The sequence below is a fragment of the Salmo salar genome, chromosome 22, assembly GCF_965601325.2.
Source record: "Salmo salar chromosome 22, fSalSal1, whole genome shotgun sequence".
NCBI lineage: Eukaryota > Metazoa > Chordata > Actinopteri > Salmoniformes > Salmonidae > Salmo > Salmo salar.
In genome coordinates this window covers 48,050,135-48,072,468 of record NC_138312.1, presented here as the reverse complement: position 1 = coordinate 48,072,468, position 22,334 = coordinate 48,050,135, and the positions used below count along the sequence as shown (strand labels likewise).

At 42.5% G+C, this 22,334-nt stretch overlaps 2 protein-coding genes and 1 non-coding gene across 3 annotated transcripts; 1 reads left to right on the top strand and 2 right to left on the bottom strand.

The window, feature by feature from the left end:
* Positions 1-70: 70 nt before the first annotated feature.
* Positions 71-7,615, top strand: LOC106583600 (homeobox protein AKR). The gene is made up of 3 exons (XM_014167964.3): positions 71-381; positions 2,407-2,657; positions 3,831-7,615. Exons 1-3 carry the CDS (start codon positions 363-365, stop codon positions 4,914-4,916), a joined length of 1,356 nt encoding a protein of 451 aa, XP_014023439.1. The 5' UTR covers positions 71-362; the 3' UTR covers positions 4,917-7,615.
* A 4,010-nt stretch (positions 7,616-11,625) lies between these two features.
* On the bottom strand, positions 11,626-16,579 carry LOC106583599 (myosin regulatory light polypeptide 9). The gene is made up of 4 exons (XM_014167963.3): positions 16,298-16,579; positions 13,614-13,815; positions 13,053-13,214; positions 11,626-12,760 (listed from the first exon to the last, which is right to left on the bottom strand). The coding sequence occupies exons 2-4, from the start codon at positions 13,795-13,797 to the stop codon at positions 12,585-12,587; spliced, it is 522 nt and encodes a 173-aa protein (XP_014023438.1). The 5' UTR covers positions 13,798-13,815; positions 16,298-16,579; the 3' UTR covers positions 11,626-12,584.
* A 3,101-nt stretch (positions 16,580-19,680) lies between these two features.
* trnas-uga (transfer RNA serine (anticodon UGA)) lies at positions 19,681-19,750 on the bottom strand. Its single transcript has one exon. It is a non-coding gene; the product is annotated as a tRNA-Ser (tRNA).
* Between the last annotated feature and the right edge of the window lie 2,584 nt (positions 19,751-22,334).

The window sequence follows — 22,334 nt, the reverse complement described above, 5'->3', positions numbered from 1 at the left end:
GATGACACGGCATGTCTGCTGGAAAGAAAGAGCCGTGATTGGATCGCGCAGATACAGGAGGCGGGATCATTCCATCTTCTACTGTCAGATTGGTATAGAGTTGGCTTTGCTTCTGCAGGTAAAAGGAACTGAGCGACACAAATTATGAAACATTTGTTCTATCTAGAATTCGAAACGCGATAGAACAACAGCACGCTTATGTCGCAAGAAAAACAGATTTGAAGCCTTGAAAAGCGAAGTAAAAACGTGCAACACCTTTAGCGCTTGGAAACAAAATCTCGCTTTGTCAACATTTAACCGGGGCACGCATTTTACAAGGAACTTCGACAGCTGCGTGTTTTCGAGCAAGCCATCAACAAAGAATGAAACCCCTAAAACGAGGTAAGCAGAAATTAGCCATGTTATTTTTATTTCCAGGTATTAATTGTTGCCCTGACCGCGTCTGACGGTTTGCCTGGTGTGCCCGCCTGTTGGTGTTAAATGGAATGCAGTTTTTTGTTGCGAGCAAATGCAGCGTGTGTTTGTTTGAATTTGGAGGGACAGCTAACCAGCTAGTTATCTTTGGAAGCAAGCATGGTGTCCATCTGGCGGAGCGACAGAACAGTCCTACATGCGCTATGGCGTGCGTTCAAAGGGTTCTTTGTACGTTTGCTACGTGACGATGGGAAGATGGCTAGCAAACTTAGTCAATGTTTTCTTTGCTCATTTTTCGATCTCTAACAAGGATTGTTATTTTCGCTATTTTTTTGCATTTGGAAACTGATAGCTTTCAGCTAGATATTTGTATTTTATTTGAACAATGTTAGTTAACTGCACGAGACGAGATTGAATGGAACAAAACAGAATGCCAATCACTGACGCGAACTTCATTGTTTGCTTTGTAGCCTACTAGCCTTAAAAGCTAGCTAGTTAACTAGCTAAGTTACGTTGGCTGCAATGCCTTTTTCGCCTTGAGGATTTTAGTAAATTTAGCAACTCGATTTCTGCTCACGCCTTTTGAAGTTTTAACGCATTGAGTATTTAGAAAATATCATATTAGCGCTAAGATAAAGAACGGCCTTTGCTTTGTAGACAGTTGAGGTCTGATAGAGGAACAGCGTGTGACATGTAAGTTAACTGACTCAAGCTAACCTCATCAAGCTAGTTAGCTCAAATTATCCACCTTTTATGACTCACCTGGAGTGCATTCATTAGCTACTAGCTAAGATACAGGTCATTACCAGCTGTGTAACGGGATCGCTAGTAACTTTAGCTGCTACTTTCAAGCTGTTCAATGGACAAAATATTGACAGCACAACTCAAACCACTGACATGCCAGTGTTTTAGACAGTATAAAAATAACTCTTTTACCAATTTAACTCGTTGGCATATTTAGTTTGCTATAATCAATTATCAGTTTTGCCCTTTCGTGCACGTAAAACGTTTTAACAGATTATAGCCGCTAACGTACTGTAAACAATTGGAAGCACATTCAATTTGGGCATACAAACAAGTGAGAGGTGTCTACAGGACTCTGAATTCCTGGCAAGAGGTGAAAATGGTCCCTTGCACGGTCTATAGATCGCCCGCCGCTGGAGATGGTGATATGCACACAATCTCCTTTGTAAGGACAGGCTGCCCCCGGGCGTCAGATTTCAACCAGAGAAAGACATTTACTGCATTCTATACCCTGGTAGAAAGCATGCTCCATTTTGAGTCCCCCCCCGTGCAACATATAGTGATTTGGGGAATGAAGATATTGAATATATTGTTCTGAATGTGTATTAGTGCAATTAATGGCACTTCACTTTAATAGTAAGTTATCATTGATGAATGCTTTCAGTTGTGCTTACCTGACTGCTACACCCATACTAGGTCTCTAACTCTAGGCGGCATTATGTCTTCTCCATACAGTTCGCAACCGTTCACTTCGACCCACGACAGCCCCATGTGAACTACAATCCAGACACGGTTAACGTTTACAAATGTAATTCATCGCTTGCGATAAGGCGTTTGAAACCTATTGCCCTTATTGTACATCAGTGAAAGTAGGCACTTACTGTATCAGTTTTGGACAGATGCATACAGCTATGGGTCCCTCCATCAGACAACACTACACTTCAGAGTTAAGCTTACACACAGGTGTACAGAGCATACTAGATGGCTAATTGGCACAGGTCACCTCTTGTCGTCCATCTGTTTTCTGTAAACAAGCGTCTCAATTTAACCCTCCACCAAACCTATTTCTTTATAGGTTGGTGAATGTACAATACCAAACAGGCCTACACAATAAATAGAGACGTAACATGGCAATCTCTGATTTGGAGGGAACACAATACATTCCATAACAAATTAGTGATGTCCAACCCTGTGAAGTGTCCACTATACAAACACTGCCAAACTGACCCCCCCCCTCCCTGTCCTCAGCTCTGGAAGAGGAGCAGATACAGGAGCTGTCGTCAGCCATGTCTGACAGCGACCCCTTTGAGGATGACGGCTTTCCCCTTGACCTGTCAGGAGGCGGCGCGGGCTCGGGCAAGCGGCGTCGCCGCGGCAACCTGCCCAAGGAGGCGGTGATTGTGCTGCGGACCTGGCTGTACGAGCACCGCTATAATGCCTACCCTTCAGAGCAGGAGAAACTCAGCCTGTCAGATCAGACCAGCCTCTCTGTGCTACAGGTGAGTGGACCGGCCTAACATTGTCAAAGCAAAATGAATGAAGGAAAACCTGCACATGGTAAAATGTCCAAGTGCCTGTAAGGTTATACTATGCGGTTACTATTAATCATTGTGGCCTTCATAGTTCATGTTAAGTTTTGATTATGCTGTGGGGTAGATCTCTCACTGACCCTAACAAGGCTGGATAGATTTAAACTCACACCATTTGAACTGTTATAACTTGTTATACATTTTAGGTTCGGTTTCAGCATGCTCCCCTGACAAGTGTAGTGTTGAAATAAATGATTTACAATGTCCTCCAGTTGAATGGTTCCAGATATGCTGATTAGCTCCTGATGCAGTGTAAACAGTTGTTCACAGCAGACACTTGGGGCTAGATGAAGCCACGACGACCACAGCAAACGCCACAGCACCTATAGGCCTACTTCAGGCCGTTGCTAAGTATTCTATAAACAGCGATCCATCCCATGATATTTACTTCGTACTTATCATCGTACTTCAGCCCTTTGGTGTTTCACAACAGTGTAGCAAATGTCCAATGACTGATGTACTACTGTACAGATGAATTTGACACCGTTACAGCAGCCCTTGTAGGCCAACCATGTGATGTTTCTTCTTCCCTCCAATACACACACACTCTCACACCCCAGGAGTTGGTGACATGAGCAGACAGAGCAAGAGGCTAGAGCAAAGTGGAGCAGACAGCCTTTTTAACTCTTTATCATATGAGTCAGTTGAGCTAATTATTAGGGTCTTCTAGTTGACTTGTAGCCGGCAGACAGCCGGGCTGCAGTGTTGTGCCCCTGGCTGGCTGTGCATTTCTCTGTGGCTAATTTTTCACCCGAGACTTCTTTAATGCCAACAGTCTGAGGTCCCTCATCTCACTGTGTGTGGGGGAGATGTTTCCCACTAGAGGGCGGTAAACCAGGCCTGAAGGCGAGGGAGACTGAGAATATGTCGGTGGAAGTCTATTCCCTAACAACTGGCCTCGGCCCAGTTTTAACACTTTATACGCGTCAGCTGAGCTAATTATTAGGGTCTTCTAGATGACTTGGTACACTAAACCAAAAAAATACTTTCTAAGTGACTTGTTGGGCCCTTGAGATGTACCCAGTTTGTTTTCCCAGTCATGCAGGCATTGTTGTTAAAGGAACGTCTTCCACTTTTTTCCAGATATGCAACTGGTTCATCAATGCCCGTCGCCGCCTCCTCCCTGACCTGCTCCGCAAGGACGGCAAAGACCCCACCCATTTCACCATCTCCAGGCGGGCAGGAAAAGGTGAGGGTCGCTCATCCACTGGTGGTGGAGGTAGCTCCCCTGAAAGCCCCACCTCCTCGGTCCCCTCACCAGCCCTGCCCCCACTCCGGCCCTCGGTCATCCGGCCAGCCCCCACACTGGACCTCAGCCTCCTGGGCAACACAGCCACGGCCATTCTGACGGGAGCCGGCTACCCAGGCCAAGAGGGCTGCTGCGTCCAGGCCCTGATGCAGCTGGACATGCACGTTCTCCTGAGGGAGGCCGAGGAGAAGGGCTCTACGGTTATCAGCGCCAGTCCCACTGGTGGGCTATTCAACACGCCACCCCCCACCCCTCCAGAGCTGTGCCCCGGCCAGGACTTCAGTGACTTGAGGCTGCTGGTGGACGCAGCTCTCCAGAGGGCCGCTGAGCATGAGAGTCAGACGAAGGCCACTACAGAGGCCACGGACTGCAGCAGTGCTATGGGTCCGACCCTTCCACCAGAGCCGAGCCAAGCTACACTGAACTCGCCCAGAGAGCAGAGTCCCACGGAAAAGGTTGTGGTGTACCCAGTTTCAGTTCCAAGCCCCGTCACGGTCTCTTCAGCAACTAAACTCACCCCAGCCTTTGCCTTCATTCCTGCTCCAAGCCTGCCTCCTCACCCAGCCCAAATTCCAGTCCTAGTGCCAGTTTCAACCCCTGTCCCAACCAAACCCCCTGTGCCGGCCCAAAGCCCTGTTCAAACCTTCACCCATGCACTAACTTTATCCCCTGTCCCAATATCACCCCCAACTTTAGCCCTAGTCCAAGCACCTCCGCCAGCCCTCACCCCATTCCTAGGCCTTCCTTCCTCCATCCCCAGCAGCAGCAGTGTCCAGAGGGCCCAGTCGGTGGCCAGTGTGTGGAGCATGGTCCACAGCGACGCTCCAGTCCGACAGCCTGGTCCCGTGGCACAGACTCCCATAGCCACAGTGTGGGGGTCACAGCACACCCTGCATGCTGTCAGCGAGACAGTCAACTAGAGCCACGGCCACACCCTGGTCTGTATGTGGGGGCGCACCAAGCTGTGTATATAAATATATCTGAGAACATATTCCTTTCATCAACCCACTGATCCTGTATGTCTGTGCTCCGCAGTTTGAATATGACAGAACTGTCATATACATCAGACACTGGGATGGAAAGACAAGTGTTTTAAAGACTGTGCTTTTTTAAAGCATTTTTTTTATCAGGACTTAAAAAAATATATTTTATCCAATAGAGGCTGTTGCTGGGCAGAAGCTGTCAACTTGTCAACATTCCAGAGTATAGGTTAAATGTGACGTCAACATAAGAACGACAACACAAAGTTCTATTATGTAGTTTTGAACTCTACTATCTCAACCATTTCCAAACGAGGGCAAGGAGGACATTTCCTTCCTCTGTTACACATTTTTTTTACGTGTTGAAGCCAGCACCAGCAGATCTAGCCTGATCAGTAGCAGTACCGGACTTGGTTGAATGTATAAAGCGGAACTCGATGACTTTAAACCCTGGCTGCCTAGCCTGTCAATCATTCCCACCAAGGCTAAACAAGGGCAGACTTGGGGCTGAGACAACCGTGTTTGTTTGTTTCAAGCGCTAGTGTCATGCTCCTCCAGTACAGTTTATGCACTTTAGATTTTAATTTTTTTAGTCCGGCCTTCACAATCTCGAGCATTCCGACGCCCCCTTCCCCCTCTCCTCACAATGCTGGAAGACAGGCGGAAGGGAAATTGATTGTACTGCAGTGTGCCTGACTGCACAGCTCCAATGTCCTTCTCTCTCCTTGCCTTAAAGCTACTATAAACATGTGGCCACCAGGGATTCTACAATTAAGACACCCAAAATCATCAGTCGCAAAGAATATGAACACTACCATTTTTTTTTATTTTTTTTAATATTCATTTAAACCCATTTCCAAAATAGTATCTCAGCAGGTAAGCAGTATTTGTGTCTATATATGAAAAAAGAGGAATGTTTTTTTTTTGTTTTGCTCTCTTATCTTTATGTATTCTGTATGATTTCCTGGGATGTGTTTTTAATGTGGATGTAAAGGAGGTAGCATCCCTGTGTGTGTGACCGTAAGGTCATGTAACAGAACTCAATTTTTGTGGTCGACGCTAAAGGCTTAGTCAGGTGACGCCGTCAGGCAAGTGCCCTAGTATGCCATAAGTTGATGGATGAAGACTGTTACAAACATTTTCAAGCTTTTGGGTCATCATGTTTGGAGAGGGTTTGACCCAAGTAGCGAATCATTGGAGCCTTAAGATTTGGTCCTTGTATTTCAAACCAAAATGTCTTAATTGAAATACTCATAGTTGTTCCCTTGGATGACAAAGGCTGGTCAGTGTTGTATTGAAGTCATTGATCAATGTTGAGGTTATTGAGAAGCAAACTGTCTGGAAAATGTGACTCTCCTTTCCTCTCTGTATTTTCCCTCTGTTAGTGGACTATATCCTCTCCTCAGTGTTACTCATTCTATACGGTTGTAGTTTCCATGAAACGGTCTTAGTTCATATACCACATTTTTATGGCCAAATCTTAACTTTAGACGCAGCACAAACATTAGAGACCCTACGTGAACACACTGTGCTGCTGCAAAGTCTTATATTCAGGTCAGTTCAAACAGGTCCAACTTAGTCTTTTCTCTGTTCTTTTCAACTGTTAAGCTTTGAAAAGACCATGGTGTTACAATTCCAGCAAATGTTTTATCTTCCAGCTAGAAAGAAGCATAAGAAGAGCGGATATGGAATTTTGTTATTATTAGCCTGGGTTTGTGACACGCACTGATCCCATTCTCTCCGTCATGTCTCCCAGATATGTAGGCTACCCCTCAATTTCTTTCATACGGCTGGATGTCGGCATTGTTTCCTGATTTGTCATTGGGAAAGGTAGATCGTACAGGTACTCCACTAACGGAGATGTGCTGAAGAGTTCTAAGGCTCGCACACACCGCACCCAATGTGGATCTAGCATTCTGCCTGTCATTCAGCGTGCTGTCTTTTAGAGACCTGCTGTATATTGACTGCCAACATTTGAATGCGTTTCTACGTGTAAAATCGGTGCGCACCCGGTTGGCAAATTATGCTCACAGGTGCTCAGTATTCTCGGCCAGCAAACACTATTGGTGCGTCTGAGCCTTTACCTCCTTAAACAGTTTGGGGGAAAGAAGGGTTCCTGGTCATAGTGATTTGTAAGAAATAATGGTGTGAATAGATATACAGTACAACTAAGCGTGTGTGGTTTATTCATTACTACACTTATACAATACTACATGCCACTGACTACATGTTACTTTTTGCGATACTGGAAACAGCTGGATACTGGACATTATTTAGAAAGATATATATATATATATCAGGTTTTGGATGCAGAATGAAACTTGGGTCGTAGATGCCAATGTGAAAATGCATGTAAATTCATCAGTCAGGTGTTTTTCTTTTGGCATGAATCGTAGCTGAAATGACAATGTGTAGCTTCTCAATATGACCAATTGCATCCTAAAGATGTTTTTCCATTTCACTGTATGAATCATGGCTGATGTATTGAAAGTATAACTGGCTATCGTGCCTTAAACCTGGGATTGAGGGAACATACCCCTTCTACATAGAAACTTTTGAATAGTCTGTGCAATATATGCCTTAAACTTTAAATGTGTTTTGTACAAGCATTTCAGAGAATAAATGTTTTTTTTTTTTTTTCATATGCTGATCCATGTGCTGTTTGTTTCTATGTATAACTGAACTGCAATATCACATTACAATGTCCTTTTGTCAATTTTGTCTCAAAGCACAAAGATTAATGACATAGAATTTACATAAGCAAGATATTGTGCCATGGATGCCCTCCTCCCCCAGTTTTATCTAAGTTGAGTCCAAAGGTCTACTGAACCTTTTTGATGGTCACCTTCCTGCCATCCAGGACCTCTATACCAGGCGGCGTCAGAGGAACGCCCTAAGTTAGACTGTTCTCTGCTACCGCATGGCAAGCTGTACCGGAGCACCATGTCTGAGACCAAAAGGCTCCTTAACCTGTCTGGGAACCTGGGACGCTTGACCCTAGTCAACAGCCAGTGGAATCGCGTCGCGCGAAATACAAATTTTATAGATACACCTCTCCTGAATCGAACCACGTTGTCCGATTTCAAAAAGGCTTTACAGCAAAAGCAAAACATTAGATTATGTCAGGAGAGTACCCAGCGCAAAATAATCACACTGCCATTTTCAAAGCAACTAGCATGCATCACAAATACCCAAAACACAGCTAAATGCAGCACTAACCTTTGTCAATCTTCATCAGATGACACTCCTAGGACATCATGTTACACAATACATGCATTTTTTGTTCGATAAAGTTCATATTTATATATAAAAACAGCATTTTACATCGGCGCGTGTATTTTCCCTCAAATGCTTCTGGTGAATCAGCTCTACAATTTACAAAATTACTATTTGAAAACATTGTTAAAATGTAATATTGTCATTCAAAGAATTATAGATTAACATCTCGTGAATGCAACCACATTGCCAAATTTTAAAAATAACTTTACTGGGAAATCACACTTTGCAATAAACGAGGTGGTATGCTCAGAATAATAGGCTAGGCGATACAGATTAGCGCCATCTTGGAACCATCTAAAATCAAATATACTATTGTAAATATTCCCTTACCTTTGATTATCTTCATCAGAAGGCACTTCCAGGAATCCCAGGTCCACAACAAATGTAGTTTTGTTTGAAAACGTAAATGTATGTCCCAATAGCTCCTTGTTAGCGCGTTCTGAAGGCTACTCATAATGTACTGTAGCGCGCGGGACTTGTCGTCACGAAAGAGCAAAAAAATATATATTTACGTTCGTTCAAACATGTCAAACGTTGTATAACAAATCTTTAGGGCCTTTTTCAACCAGAGCTTCAATAATATTCAAGGCGGACGATTGCATTGTCTTACTAAACGTTTCGGAATGAGAGAGTACCCATGGGCACCTGCGTCATAGTAGTAATGGCCCTCCCCCTGTGACCAACTTTCCAAGCCTCTCTTTCGGTCAGTTTCTACCATAGAAGACTCAAACCACTTTGTAAAGACTGTTGACATCTAGTGGAAGCCTTAGGAAGTCCAAAATGAATCCTAACTCACGGTGTGTTTTATAGGCAAAGTGTTGAAGGTGATTCCACAAATCAGATTTCCACTTCCTGCATGGAATCTTCTCAGGTTTTTGCCTGCCATATGAGTTCTGTTATACTCACAGACACCATTCAAACAGTTTTAGAGAGTTTTCTATCCAAATCTACTAATTATATGCATATTCTAGTTACTGGGCAGGAGTAGTAACCATATTAAATCGGGTACGTTTTTTATCCGGCCGTGCAAATACTGCCCCCTATCCCCAACAGGTTAACAGCTTCTACCTCCCGAGCCATAAGACTTGGAACAGTTCATTTGGATTCCGAGTGGAGCAGTGGTCTAAGGCACTGCATCTCAATGCTAGAAGCGTCACTACAGACACTGTGGTTCGAATCTGGGCTGTATCACAACCGACCGTGATTGGGAGTCCCATAGGGCGGCGCACAATTGGCCCAGCGTCGTCTGGGTTTGGCCGGAGTAGGCCGTCATTGTAAATAAGAATTTGTTCTTAACTGACTTGCCTAGTTAAATTAAACTTTCAAATGACTACCTGCACTATTTGCATTGACTATTAAAGGCTTGATGTACACTAACCACAAAATACCTGGACAAACAAACACAAATGCATGCATATTGGTGCCAAACAGAGTGCATTTGGAAAGTATTCAGACCCCTTCACTTTTTCCACATGTTATCTTATTCAAAAATGGATTAGATTGAGATGGAAAAAATCTACACACGAGACCCCATAACAATAAAGCAAAACTTTTCTTAAATAAGTTTGCTAATTTATAAAAAATAATTGCATTTACATAAGTATTCAGACCCTTTACTCAGTACTTTGAAGCACCTTAGGCAGCGATTAGAGTCTATTTGGGTGTACTTAGGGTCGTTGTCCAGTTGGAAGGTGAACCTTTGCCCCAGTCTCAGGTCCTGAGCTCTTTGGAACAGGTTTTCATCAAGGCTCTCTCGGTACTTTGCTCCGTTCATCTTTCCCTCGATTCTGACTTGTCTCCCAGTCCCTGCTGCTGAAAAACATCCCCACAGCATGATGCTTCACCGTAGGGATGGTAATGGCTAGGTGATGAGCGGTGCCTGTTTCTTCCAGATGTGACGCTTGGCATTTAGGCCATCTTGGTTTCATCGCTCCAGAGAATCTTGTTTCTCATGGTCTGCGAGTCCTTTAGATGCCTTTTGGAAAACTCCAAGCGGGCTGCCATGTGCCTTTTACTGAATAGTAAAGGCCTGATTGGTGACGTGCTGCAGAAATGGGAGAACCTTCCAGAAGGACAACCATCTCCACAGAGGAACTCTGGCGCGCTGTCGGAGTGACTATCAGGTTCTTGGTCACCTCTGTGACCAAGGTTCTTCACTGATTGCTCAGTTTGGACAAGCGGTGAGCTCTAGGAAGAGTCTTGGTGGTTCCAAACTGAAATGTAAGAATGACGGCGGCCACTGTGTTCTTGGGGACCTTCAATGCTGCAGAAATAATTTGGTACCCTTCCCCAGATCTGTGCCTCGACACAATCTTGTCTCGGAGCTTTACGGACAATTCCTTCGACCTCATGGCTTGGTTTTTGCTCTGACATGCACTGTCAACTGTGGGACCTCATGTCCAATCAATTTAATTTACCACAGGCAAGTTGTAGAAACATCTCAAGGATGATCAATGGAATCAGGATGCACCTGTTCTCAATTTCGATTGTCATAGCAAAGGGGCTGAAGAGTTATGTAAATAAGGTATTTCTTATTTTTATTTTACATTGGCAAAAATATCAACCTGTTTTCGCTTTGACATTACAGGCAATTTTGTGTAGATTGAGTATTTTTTTATTTGATTCATTTCAGATTAAGGCTAATGTAGCGAAATGTGAAAAAAGTCAAGGGGTCTGAATACTTCCGAATGCACTGTACATTCATATTCCTTCACATGCTGCTGCTACTCTAGGTTTATCTATGCAGTCACTACCCCTACCTACATATTACCTCAACTAACCCGTACCCCTTCACATTGACCTGGTACCAGTGCCCCTTGTATATAGCCTCATTTTTTTAGTTTGTTTTCTTTATTATATTTAGCTTTTTTTGTTGATGCATGAGGTGAAACAATATTAATGACCTTTAAAGCTGAGATCTGCATTAGGAGAAATGTTGCCACTGGCCGCCCCAGGCGCATTTTTGTTTTTGCATCGTCATAAAAAAAATCTGTACATAAGACTGTTCTCGCATGTGCAATGATATCCAAAGGGGGGGGGGGGGGGGAAATGCTGTTCACTGTTTGAAGTAACATATTGTTGTAATATCGCAAATGGGTGTGGCAGTTTCACCGCTACTGATTTCAGCTAAGACTCAGTGACTCTTGAAATACTGCCTAGTCTATATCTGGTGCTAGTGCTTTAACCTGGACCACTTCATTTGATCATTCATTTTTATGTCACATGCTTCTTAAATGACAGGTTGTAGACTAACAGTGAAATGCTTTCTTGCGGGTCCTTTTCCAACAATGCAGAGTTAAAGAAATATAGAAAATATTAAGTATTCTCCTCAAAGTGGTGTGAAGTGTCACAACTGCAATGTAAGAGAATATCAATCAGTATATATTTTATTTTCTCAGATACAGAATAGTAAAAGGTATTGAATGCTGCACTGAATGCAGCAGGACATTGAAATTACTCATCTGGAATAAAAGACACAGTGGAATATGTCACTTCAGGGTCCTTCGTTAGTCCTATACAGGCATGATACATTTCCTTAAACAATAATTCAACCCAAACATGATTATACCCAAACACAACCAAGCCCAACCTTTCCTTCTGTTCTCTCTTATGAAAGAGCAACGAGTAAGAAACAATTTCAAAAGGCTGACTTTCTTCACGACATCATCCCTCGCTTACTTGTGCAGGTCTGACCCTTCATGTTGAGTGTTTTAGCTTGAATGAGGTTGTGGTGCATCAATGCAGGCAGAGTTAGAATAGACCTGACCAGATGACAAGGAGATATGACTAGCACTGGGAAATATGTCCAACGAAAGAAGGGTGGAATGATAAGCATTTAAGCAATGAAGGTACCATACAACCCGTCAAAAACATTACATTAATAGAATAGAAGAGAGTCCATTACAATGTGGTTTTCCAACACAGCTCCTGGATAGAAGGTGCAGTTTCTTACAGAGGTGGTGCTGGTGTGAGAGGCAAGAAGAGGTACTTGGCTGGTATGTAGTGCTGAATTCTATTTTATTTTTTTTGGGGGGGGGGGGGGGTCGCGCACATACAAAGGCGTTCAGTGCATCTCAAGAGTCTAATATTGCTTCCTTTCATCTTGTCACCTTTCCTGGAATGGATTAGAGTAAAGCAATATTCAGATCACTGGAAATTTCAGAAAGGATACAGAGAGGAAGCCACTACAGACTTATTGAGATGCACTTAGCTGAGATACACTCATATTCAATGGATATTCAATGGATAATCACCATTGACTATAAAAGAGAAGCCCATTCCATCTAAAAACCACTGTGTGCGGGCCGCAAAGCAGTTGTCCGTCTCTCCCTACATGTCGTCCTTGTCCTTAGCGCCGTGTTTCAGGATGCGGGTGAACTCGGCGTAGTTGAAGTTGCCCTTCTTGTCGATGGGCGCCTCACGGAACAGCTCGTCCACTTCCTCATCAGTGAAGCGGTCGCCCATTGTGGTCAGTAACTCTCGCAAGTGGTCCTCGTGGATTACTCCTACAAAAATGGGAGAGTGAGGCGGGTCATCGTCTGGCTCTTTCTCAACTTATCTTTCCTCGATTCTTCTCATCCTCTCCCCTTCTCTAAACATTGGAGAAGAAGGTTCGAGTGGGGGGACCTTGAACCTTCTCCAATACGGTTGAGGTGGTAAGAAGAGAGGCTGACAAGAATCGAGGATAAGATGTCTGTCAGTTTTTTTTCCTTTTAAGTGTTTGACATTACTGTGAAGGTGGATGCTAGTGGTTGACATTGGAGAGTGTTTGTGAGTGTGCGTGCACTTGTGTCTCACCAGAGCCCTCCTCGTCGAAGCAGGCGAAGGCGTTGCGGATGACGTCCTCGGGATCGGTGCCGTTGAGGCGCTCTCCGAACATGGTGAGAAACATGGTAAAGTTGATGGGCCCCGGCGCCTCCGCCATCATCCCCTCCAGGTACTCATCTGACGGGTTCTTACCTGGGGACCACAACAGAACACTCACACCATAGTCAACATTAAGTGGTAAAATCTGAATTCTGTTCGAAGGTAGACATTGAGTAAAGATATATATTATGGTTCAATCCCCATGGGGACATACTTGTTAAATGAACGTCGTTTCGACGTCCGTTGAACCAACGTTTAATTGACGCATGTGCCCGGTTGGTAGTTATTACCGGTCTGCATGCTTATTGTTAGCGCTCTATTTGACAGTACTGGTATTTAGCTGGGAAATGTTCCATTGCTATACATCTACAAGGTTGTTTTTGGGGAGGATGTTTCAGTCTAGAATTGGTGAGTATACGCTGGTTAGGTCTTGAATATAGTCGACCCACTAACAACAGGTTCCTATGGGTTCCCCTTTGGCCAATGTCTTACCCAGTGAGGCCAGCATGTCATGAAGATCCTCCTTGTCGATGAAGCCGTCTCGGTTCTGGTCGATCATGTTGAAGGCCTCCTTGAACTCCTGGATCTGAGACTGGTCGAACATGGCGAACACGTTGGATGTGGCCCTCTGGGGGCGCTTCTTGGTGGTCTTCCCCTTTGCACGTTTGCTCGACATGATGGTGGTTGGATGGGCCTAAGGCGTGCAAAATAGGACATGGATCGTTACGGTTGGATGAAAGATACGACTCCATAAAGTAGGCTGTTGTATTGAGGAAGAGGATGGTTCTCGTCTCTCCCACGGGAAATGTCCCCCCCAAAAAAAGATTGAATAAAGAAAAATGCTCTTAATTTATCATGGTACAAGAGTATAAATGCAAAAGACTGAAAGTGATGATTTAGTTAGGCCTACATGTCAACCCTCATCAGCGTGATTGCGATATGCGTTGAATATGATCATACATGAGCAAAAATTGTACATAAATTGTCTAGGTAAGGCTAGGGACTTCATTTGGTGCCAGAAAATTGGTTATTACTTAGTCTCAATTATTAAATTTTCAGTCTCTGCATTGGTGCCAGATGCCATCGACCTCCAAATTACACTCTCTCCGCACTAAAGATTCAGGTGGTGCCACTGCTAACTGTCATCTGCAGTGAGCAGTGTGAAGATGTCACAAGATAGCCACCTGGTATCCTGGAGAATGGGCCAAACTTAGACCCGTCACTCAGTGTGCGTCATTGACGATGTGTGCACAGGCGGTGATAGTGCTGCTGGGTGGTGGCACATCAGAATACAGACTGAGTGAGAGCCAATACCATACAGGAAGTAACATGTCATTAAGGTTGAGTCATTTAGAGATATAATGAGTTCATTGACTGCCAGACTATGACAGAATGCATTGAGAGCCACTGAAGCATGTTATTCATATGAAATATTCGCTTAGACTCAGGGAAGCTCTCCACACAAAATCTCTTCCTCATGTTGGATGACTGACAGAGAATATTTTGTTTCTCTCTCTCTATTGGCATGTGGTACAGGAGATAAACACTGGTAACCAAGATATAAAGCAGGCTACCTTAGCATCATTTAGCAAGCCTTATTTGAGCATAGGTGGGAACGACGTATGTGTTTGCATGAGTGTGATAGAGGTAGATCACAAAATCATGGCCATGTTCAACAGGCACAAAATTAGATACTTTTTTAAAACGTCAAAACGTTCTCATTGGGGCAATGTCAGTTGGTACCAAAATGTTTTCTACCATTTCATCCCTACTGAACAAGACCCAGTTGTCCAGTGATATAACCTAGTCAAATGTTAGGCAAACGACAAGTCTCTCTCACTCAGTGTGTCTCCGCTTGCTATTGGAGGTAACAGAGATGTAAGGGAGTTTTCACTGGCGAACTGCTTGCTCATTGTCCAGCTTCATTTCAAAGGATGAAGGAATTTTAAGATTAGGATTTGGGCCTGGGGGCAAATGTTTCTTCAGAAGTTCTCAGTCCTTCTCTTTCCATGCGTTTATAACACATCACCATGACTAGGAGGCTGTTCAAAAATGAGAATGTTAGAAGTGAATTTCTCAGGGTTGAGTTGCCTGATTTCCTATAATATTTCACATTCTTGTAGAGAGATGACTAGATCCCCATGTCATTGTAAGCACGCTTTGCACAACCATTTAAAACAGATCAATTAGTCTTGTCCAAACCCTCATCTCATTCTAACGAACTAGATCTTCAGTCTGAAGCCACCTTGGAAATCTGTTTTTCACAACTTCACTCTAGAATTAATTTCTAGGCCCGAATTACTAAACTGCTTCTGCAACCAATTGAATTCCTCAGGTTTCTCGACTGGCTGACTCACCGATTAGGTTTAGAAAACATTTCAAGATCAACTGAAATCAACATTTCAAAATCATTGGTTTGTTATTCTCTGGATGTACTGTGTGTTTATCAGTGTACCAACCACACCTCATCTCTGCGGCCAGGGCCCCACTGACCAGACACACAAAGTTAGGTCAATCCCTGTCTTGACCTAACCTCTCATCACAGACACCACTACTACTTCTGAGGGGTCAGCACTGGGGAAGTTTCTAAATGCGACATACAGTCCAAACCAACCTCTCGTTGTCTAAAAACAGGTAAACATAAGGCTCTAGATTAGAAGTGAGGCTCTAGAGCCCTCAAACGCAACTCTGAACCTTGAAGGCAGTTCCATTGTGTTTTTTTCATTGTTCCCCTCTAATCATGGACTGATGTAGACCTGGGACACCAGGTGTGTGCAATTAATTATTAGGTAGAACAGAAAACCAGCAGGCTCCTGACCTTGTAGAGTAAGAGTTGAATACCCCTGCTCTAGAGTTTAGAAAACTCTACATGGGGCACAGAGTGGTGACAACTGGTCAAATCTTAATTCCACAACACAGTTGTTTGGGCTACAGAGCACCACCGTGATGAGAAGCTACACCAGATGACCCTAGACCTGTGACTGGTCGCTTTAGGCATGCAAGAAGAACTCAGAAACCCTATCCAGCCCTCACCTTTAACGCAGCTTTTACCACTGTTGACAGTATCCCATACAATTCTGACTAATGCTTTAAAAGTGCCACATCTAATCCCAACATAAAATCCCTCTAAGATAAACAACATTCAGGAAAATGTTTTTTTTTTAAATCCATCTCACCTTGGCTTCAGGTGAATTGTAGTTGTTTTGGGGAGTTCTCTAAGGCCTTCTGTCTGGGTCTCAGTGCTTAGTTGGAAGGGAAGCAGGCAGCCACACTGAAAAGTTTGTTTAAAGAAAGTCTTCAACCGGCCCATCCCACTCCTCCATTGGCCAATCGCCTTGCCCGGCTGTCCCAAACAGAGCCAGCCCTGCTCAGGCATTTACCCATACAAGGGAAAAGAATGTGCAGGCCTGCAGCTCGCCACTGCCACAGCGGAGCCAGGGTTGTTTGGCAATGGGAATGTGGCTGAAATGACAGGAACTCTGATAAGCTGCCTTATTTAGAGAAAAAGCTAAAGGGCCGCTGTGCGGAGGAGCTGTCTATGGTTTCTGGTTTTACATCTGGGAGGGAGGGAAAAGATGATAGGAGCCGTGTTCTCTGGTGTTCTGAAGCTCCCAGTTGTTTGAAAAGCTGCCTGGGGGACTCCTTAATAAGGCAGTTTGTCTGGCCAAGCTACTGTCTGGATCTCTAGGGAACACCTTTTATCATGTCATTGCTGTACAGTAGCATCAGTTCTTCTGTGGTACTGTTCTCCACCATATTGAGAACAGCTGTGCTGTTCCAATGAAATTCCACATTTATATTGTGTTATTGTTCTTGCAAATACCTACCAAGAAACAAAATATCTGGTCACATTTGAGTTGCACAGATGCACTTTTTGTAACTATACAGTAGTTGTGTTAACATAATTTTGTCAATGTCCTTTACTTTTCCCCTTTTAACACCTGATGTACTTAACAAATGGCAAATCTAATAGGTGGTCCAGGTAGGGGGGGCTTCCTCTTTTATTCTCCATCCTCCTCTATTGTTCCTCAACCAAGGAGGAAGGCTGATGACATCACATTTGACCATTAGACCAACTCCTTGACTGCCCTACTCCTTGGAAGTTTGCAGTTGTCTAAAAAACACTATTTTGCTTTAGTGTGTGTACTTTACTGCACTAATACTTGGAATATTGCTTTTCAACAGCAGAAGTTAAAAAATGGCTGGAGGACATCTTTAAGAGAAGTATAAAATAGTGTATTATGGATGTTGGGTTTGTCAATTACTTTTCAGGTTCTCTCTTTCAGTGGACCTATGCAAATGATGTGTTTATGGAAATTGTGTTTTTTATCAATATAGATAGGGAAGCTGTTTGCAATAAGAGTTTTGCTTTGACCACATTTTACATTTGCAGAATAACCTGTACTTCATATGTACAAATAAATAATGTGTGTGTGTATTGAGCTTGCAAGTAAGCATTTCACTGTATTGTTTACACCTGCTGTATCCTGTGCAGGTGACAAATACACATTTGATTTGTTTACATGCAATGGGTATAAATGTCTGCCTGGAATGATGCTCCTATGAAACTCCTATGCTTTGCTTTATATTGCCTATGCTACTACAGTGTGCAGAGTATACTGGAGTCCATTGCATACCCTGGCCTGTAAACAAGAAAAGTATGCCCTCTGGTGGCCAGAGAAAGTGAGTTTTTTTTTGTATAATCTACAATAATAATGATAGTTTTCTGATTCTAACATAGACTAGCGTTTCCCAAACTCTGTCCTCGGGACCCCAAGGGGTGCACGTTTTGGTTTTTTACCCAAACACTACACAGCTGATTCAAACGATCAAAGCTTGGTTATTACGTGATTATTTGAATCAGCTGTGTAGTGCTAGGGCAAAAAAGAAAACCTGCACCCCACCCAGTTTGGAAACCCTGACATAAACAATACAGTACTATAATTGTGACAATTCTAATCTGTTATATCATTTTTCATCTTATTAATTAATCGATCCCATCGTTCATAAATTATATTTTCTGCCAAATAAAATACAATTTTATTGGCATACACATATCTGCAGATGCTATCGCAGGTGCAGCGAAATGTTTGTAGCTCCAACAGTGCAGTAATAATACCTTGCAATACAAAACAATAAACACATAATCCAAAAATGTTAATAGAAAGAATTAAGAAATGTCAGATTGAGCAATCTCAGAGTCCATAATATAAACAGTACCAGTCAAAAGTTGACACACCTACTCATTCCAGGGTTTTTCTTTATTTTTACTAGTTTCTACATTGTAGAATAATAGTGAAGACAGCAAAACTATGAAATAACACATGGAATTATGTAGTAACCAAAAATGTGTTAAACAAATCAAAAAATATTTTATATTTGAGATTCTTCAAAATAGCCACCCTTTGCTTTGATGACAGCTTTGCACCATCCAGCTTTCATATGTTCTCATGTTCTGAGCAAGGATCTTAAACGTTAGCTTTTTTACATGGCACATATTGTACTTTTACTTTCTCCAACACTGTGTTTTTGCATTATTAAACATTCAATCAAAATTGTAATCAGTAGCGTAACTTTTGGATTACCCAAACTCATTAATGTAATCTGATTACATTCCATTGCTTTCTACTACATATAATAATATTATTAAAGTATATCTTTACATTAAAAACCAAAGTCTAACAAAATTCCAGTCATTCCAATAAATGTTATGCCCCTTGATCTGCTATCTTCAAGTATAGATTAGCCAAATTGTTTTATCTGAACATGACCCCAAAACTAAGGACTTATTAACCAGCCCTACTGTTGTTTATGATTTTGTTGTCATGGAGGACTGATTGGACTGATTGATTCCAGTTGAAAAATGCTGCATTTGTGGAATGGCATGCTTTGAGCACTACTGAAAAGGGCTATTTACATGTGAAAAATGAATGCCATATGCTGCATTTGCTATAGACTTATTGTTTACCTTTTTGTTGCTGACACTTGATAATATGCAGCTGTTTTAAAGGGCAAATCCACAGATGAAACAATAACAAAACAGTTGCCCTGCCTCTTTTGGTAAAAAGCTGAGGGATGTGCCTGGAGAAATGTGACCACTCTCAGATTAATATACAGAGCTATGGATGCAAGGACTGACCATCCATGATATAAAAATGTTGTTTTAACCATGTTATGAGGCTACACAGTGTTTGTTTACATTTGCAATGTTTACAAACATTGGAATAAAACAAGCTTATATTTCTGGTTCTCATGAGTGTGACAGTTGAACTAAGCTCATGAAACATTTAAGTTATATTCTTCAAGAATCAATGAAGATATATATTTATACTACCTTTCAAAAGTTTGGGGTCACTTAGAAATGTCCTTGTTTTCCATGAAAACATACATGAAATGAGTTTCAAAATGAATAGAAAATATTGACAAGGTTATAAATAATGATTTTTAATGGAAATAATACATTTTTTACATTTACATTTTAGTCATTTAGTAGACGCTCTTATCCAGAGCAACTTACAGTAGTGAATGCATACATTTCATACATTTCTTTTCTCCGTACTGGTCCCCCGTGGGAATCGAACCCACAACCCTGGCGTTTCAAACACCATGCTCTACCAACTGAGCCACACAGGAATGTGTCCTTCATACTTCATAATTGTGTCCTTCAAACTTTGCTTTCGTCAAAGAATCCTCCATTTGCAGCAATTACAGCCTTGCAGACCTTTGGCATTCTAGTTGTCAATTTGTTGATGTAATCTGAAGAGATTTCACCCCATACTTCCTGAAGCACCTCCCACAAGTTGGATTGGCTTGATGGGCACTTCTTACATACCATACGATCAAGCTGCTCCCACAACAGCTCAATAGGGTTGAGATCCGGTGACAGTGCTGGCCACTCCATTATAGACAGAATACCAGCTGACTGCTTCTTCCCTAAATAGTTCTTGCATAGTTTGGAGCTGTGCTTTGGGTCATTGTCCTGTTGTAGGAGGAAATTGGTTCCAAATAAGCGGCGTCCACAGGGTATGGCATGGCGTTGCAAAATGGAGTGATCAAATCAAATCAAATGTATTTATATAGCCCTTCTTACATCAGCTGATATCTCAAAGTGCTGTACAGAAACCCAGCCTAAAACCCCAAACAGCAAGCAAAGCATGTGAAAGAAGCACGGTGGCTAGGAAAAACTCCCTAGAAAGGCCAAAACCTAGGAAGAAACCTAGAGAGGAACCAGGCTATGAGGGGTGGCCAGTCCTCTTCTGGCTGTGCCGGGTGGAGATTATAACAGCACATGGCCTAGATGTTCAAATTGTCATAAATGACCAGCATTGTCAAATAATAATAATCCTAGTAGTTGTCGAGGGTGCAACAAGTCAGTAACACAAGAGTAAGTGTCAGTTGGCTTTTTCATAGCCGATCTTTGAGAGTATCTCTACCGTTCCTGCTGTCTCTAGAGAGTTGAAAACAGCAGGTCTGGGATAGCCTTCCTTCTTCAAGATCCCTTTAACCCTGTACAAATCTCCCACTTTACCACCACCAAAGCACCCCCAGACCATGCTTGACAGATGGCGTCAAGCACTCCTCCAGCATCTTTTCATTTTCTTCTGCGTCTCACAAATGTTGTTCTTTGTGATCCGAACACCTCAAACTTAGATTCGTCTGTCCTTAACACTTTTTTCCCCAATCTTCCTCTGTCCAGTGTCTGTGTTATTTTGCCCATCTTAATCTTTTCTTTTTATTGGCCAGTCTCAGATATGGCTTTTTCTTTGCAACTCTGCCTAGAAGGCCAGCATCCCGGATTCGCCTTTTAACTGTTGACGTTGAGACTGGTGTTTTGCAGGTAATATTTAATGAAGCTGCCAGTTGAGGACTTGTGAGGCGTCTGTTTCTCAAACTAGACACTCTAATGTACTTGTCCTCTTGCTCAGTTGTGCAACAGGGCCTCCCACTCCTCTTTCTATTCTGGTTAGAAACAGTTTGCGATGTTCTGTAAAGGGATTAGTACACAGCGTTGTATAAGATCTTCAGTTTCTTGGCATTTTTTTTGCATGAAATAGCCTTCATTTCTCAGAACAAGAATAGACTGACGAGTTTCAGAAGAAAGTTCTTTGTTTCTGGCTATTTTGAGCCTGTAATCGAACCCACAAATGCTGATGCTCCAGATATTCAACTAGTCTAAAGGCCAGTTATATTGCTTCTTCAATCAGAACAAAAGTTTTCAGCTGTGCTAACATAATTGCAAAGGGGTTTTCTAATGATCAATAGCCTTTTAAAATTATAAACTTGGATGAGCTAACACAACGTGCCATTGGAACACAGGAGTGATGGTTGCTGATAATGGGCCGCATATGTAGATATTCCATAAAAAAATCTGCCATTTCCAGCTACAATAGTGATTTACAACATTAATGTCTACACTGTATTTCTGATCAATTTGATGTTATTTTAAATGGACAAAAAAAATGATTTTCTTTCAAAAACAAGGACATTTCTAAGTGACCCCAAACTTTTGAATGGTAGGGTATATATCATTTATATGTCCAAAAATGTATGTAGCAACTACAGATTGGCCCTTTAAGTATATCAAAAGTGTGCACGTTTCAGCATGTGTCCATTAGACATAGGGATTTTTTTGAATCCGTATGAATGAGACTGAGCAATAAAAGCCCCATTTGTATTCCATAGACTTGGATCCGCACTATGCACCGCATTTTTCATTGGCTGTCCACTGGTTTCAAAAACAATGATTGATAGGCAGCTACTTCTTGATTTCAACCATTATTGGGTTCAAATACACATTTAGATTTGTGAACAGCCATCCACAACAACCACCATCTGTAAAGCACAATAATAAGTGACATCCTAATCGCCGTAGACTACACCACTGCTGTCATCCTTACCTCCAAGCGTTTGTTCAAATTGGATCATCTCTGGATGCCGACAGCAGTCGCACAATTGGAAGACATTGCTTGGACTGTAGCCTACAAAAACCTATTCCTGCAACTTTCCACGATCCGTGGTGTGTCATCATAGTGGTCTCTGATTTGTGGTCAGATTCGCTCAGGTGGAACAAATTTAAATTTGCCCCTTTTTTCTATGCTGATTTGAATGTCATTGAGAAAATAAAGAATTGTCAAAGATTTTTTTCACAAAAACATTTTCTCAATTTCAAAGTAATCCTGGAAGTAATCATCTAGTTTTTCAAAAGTATCCGTA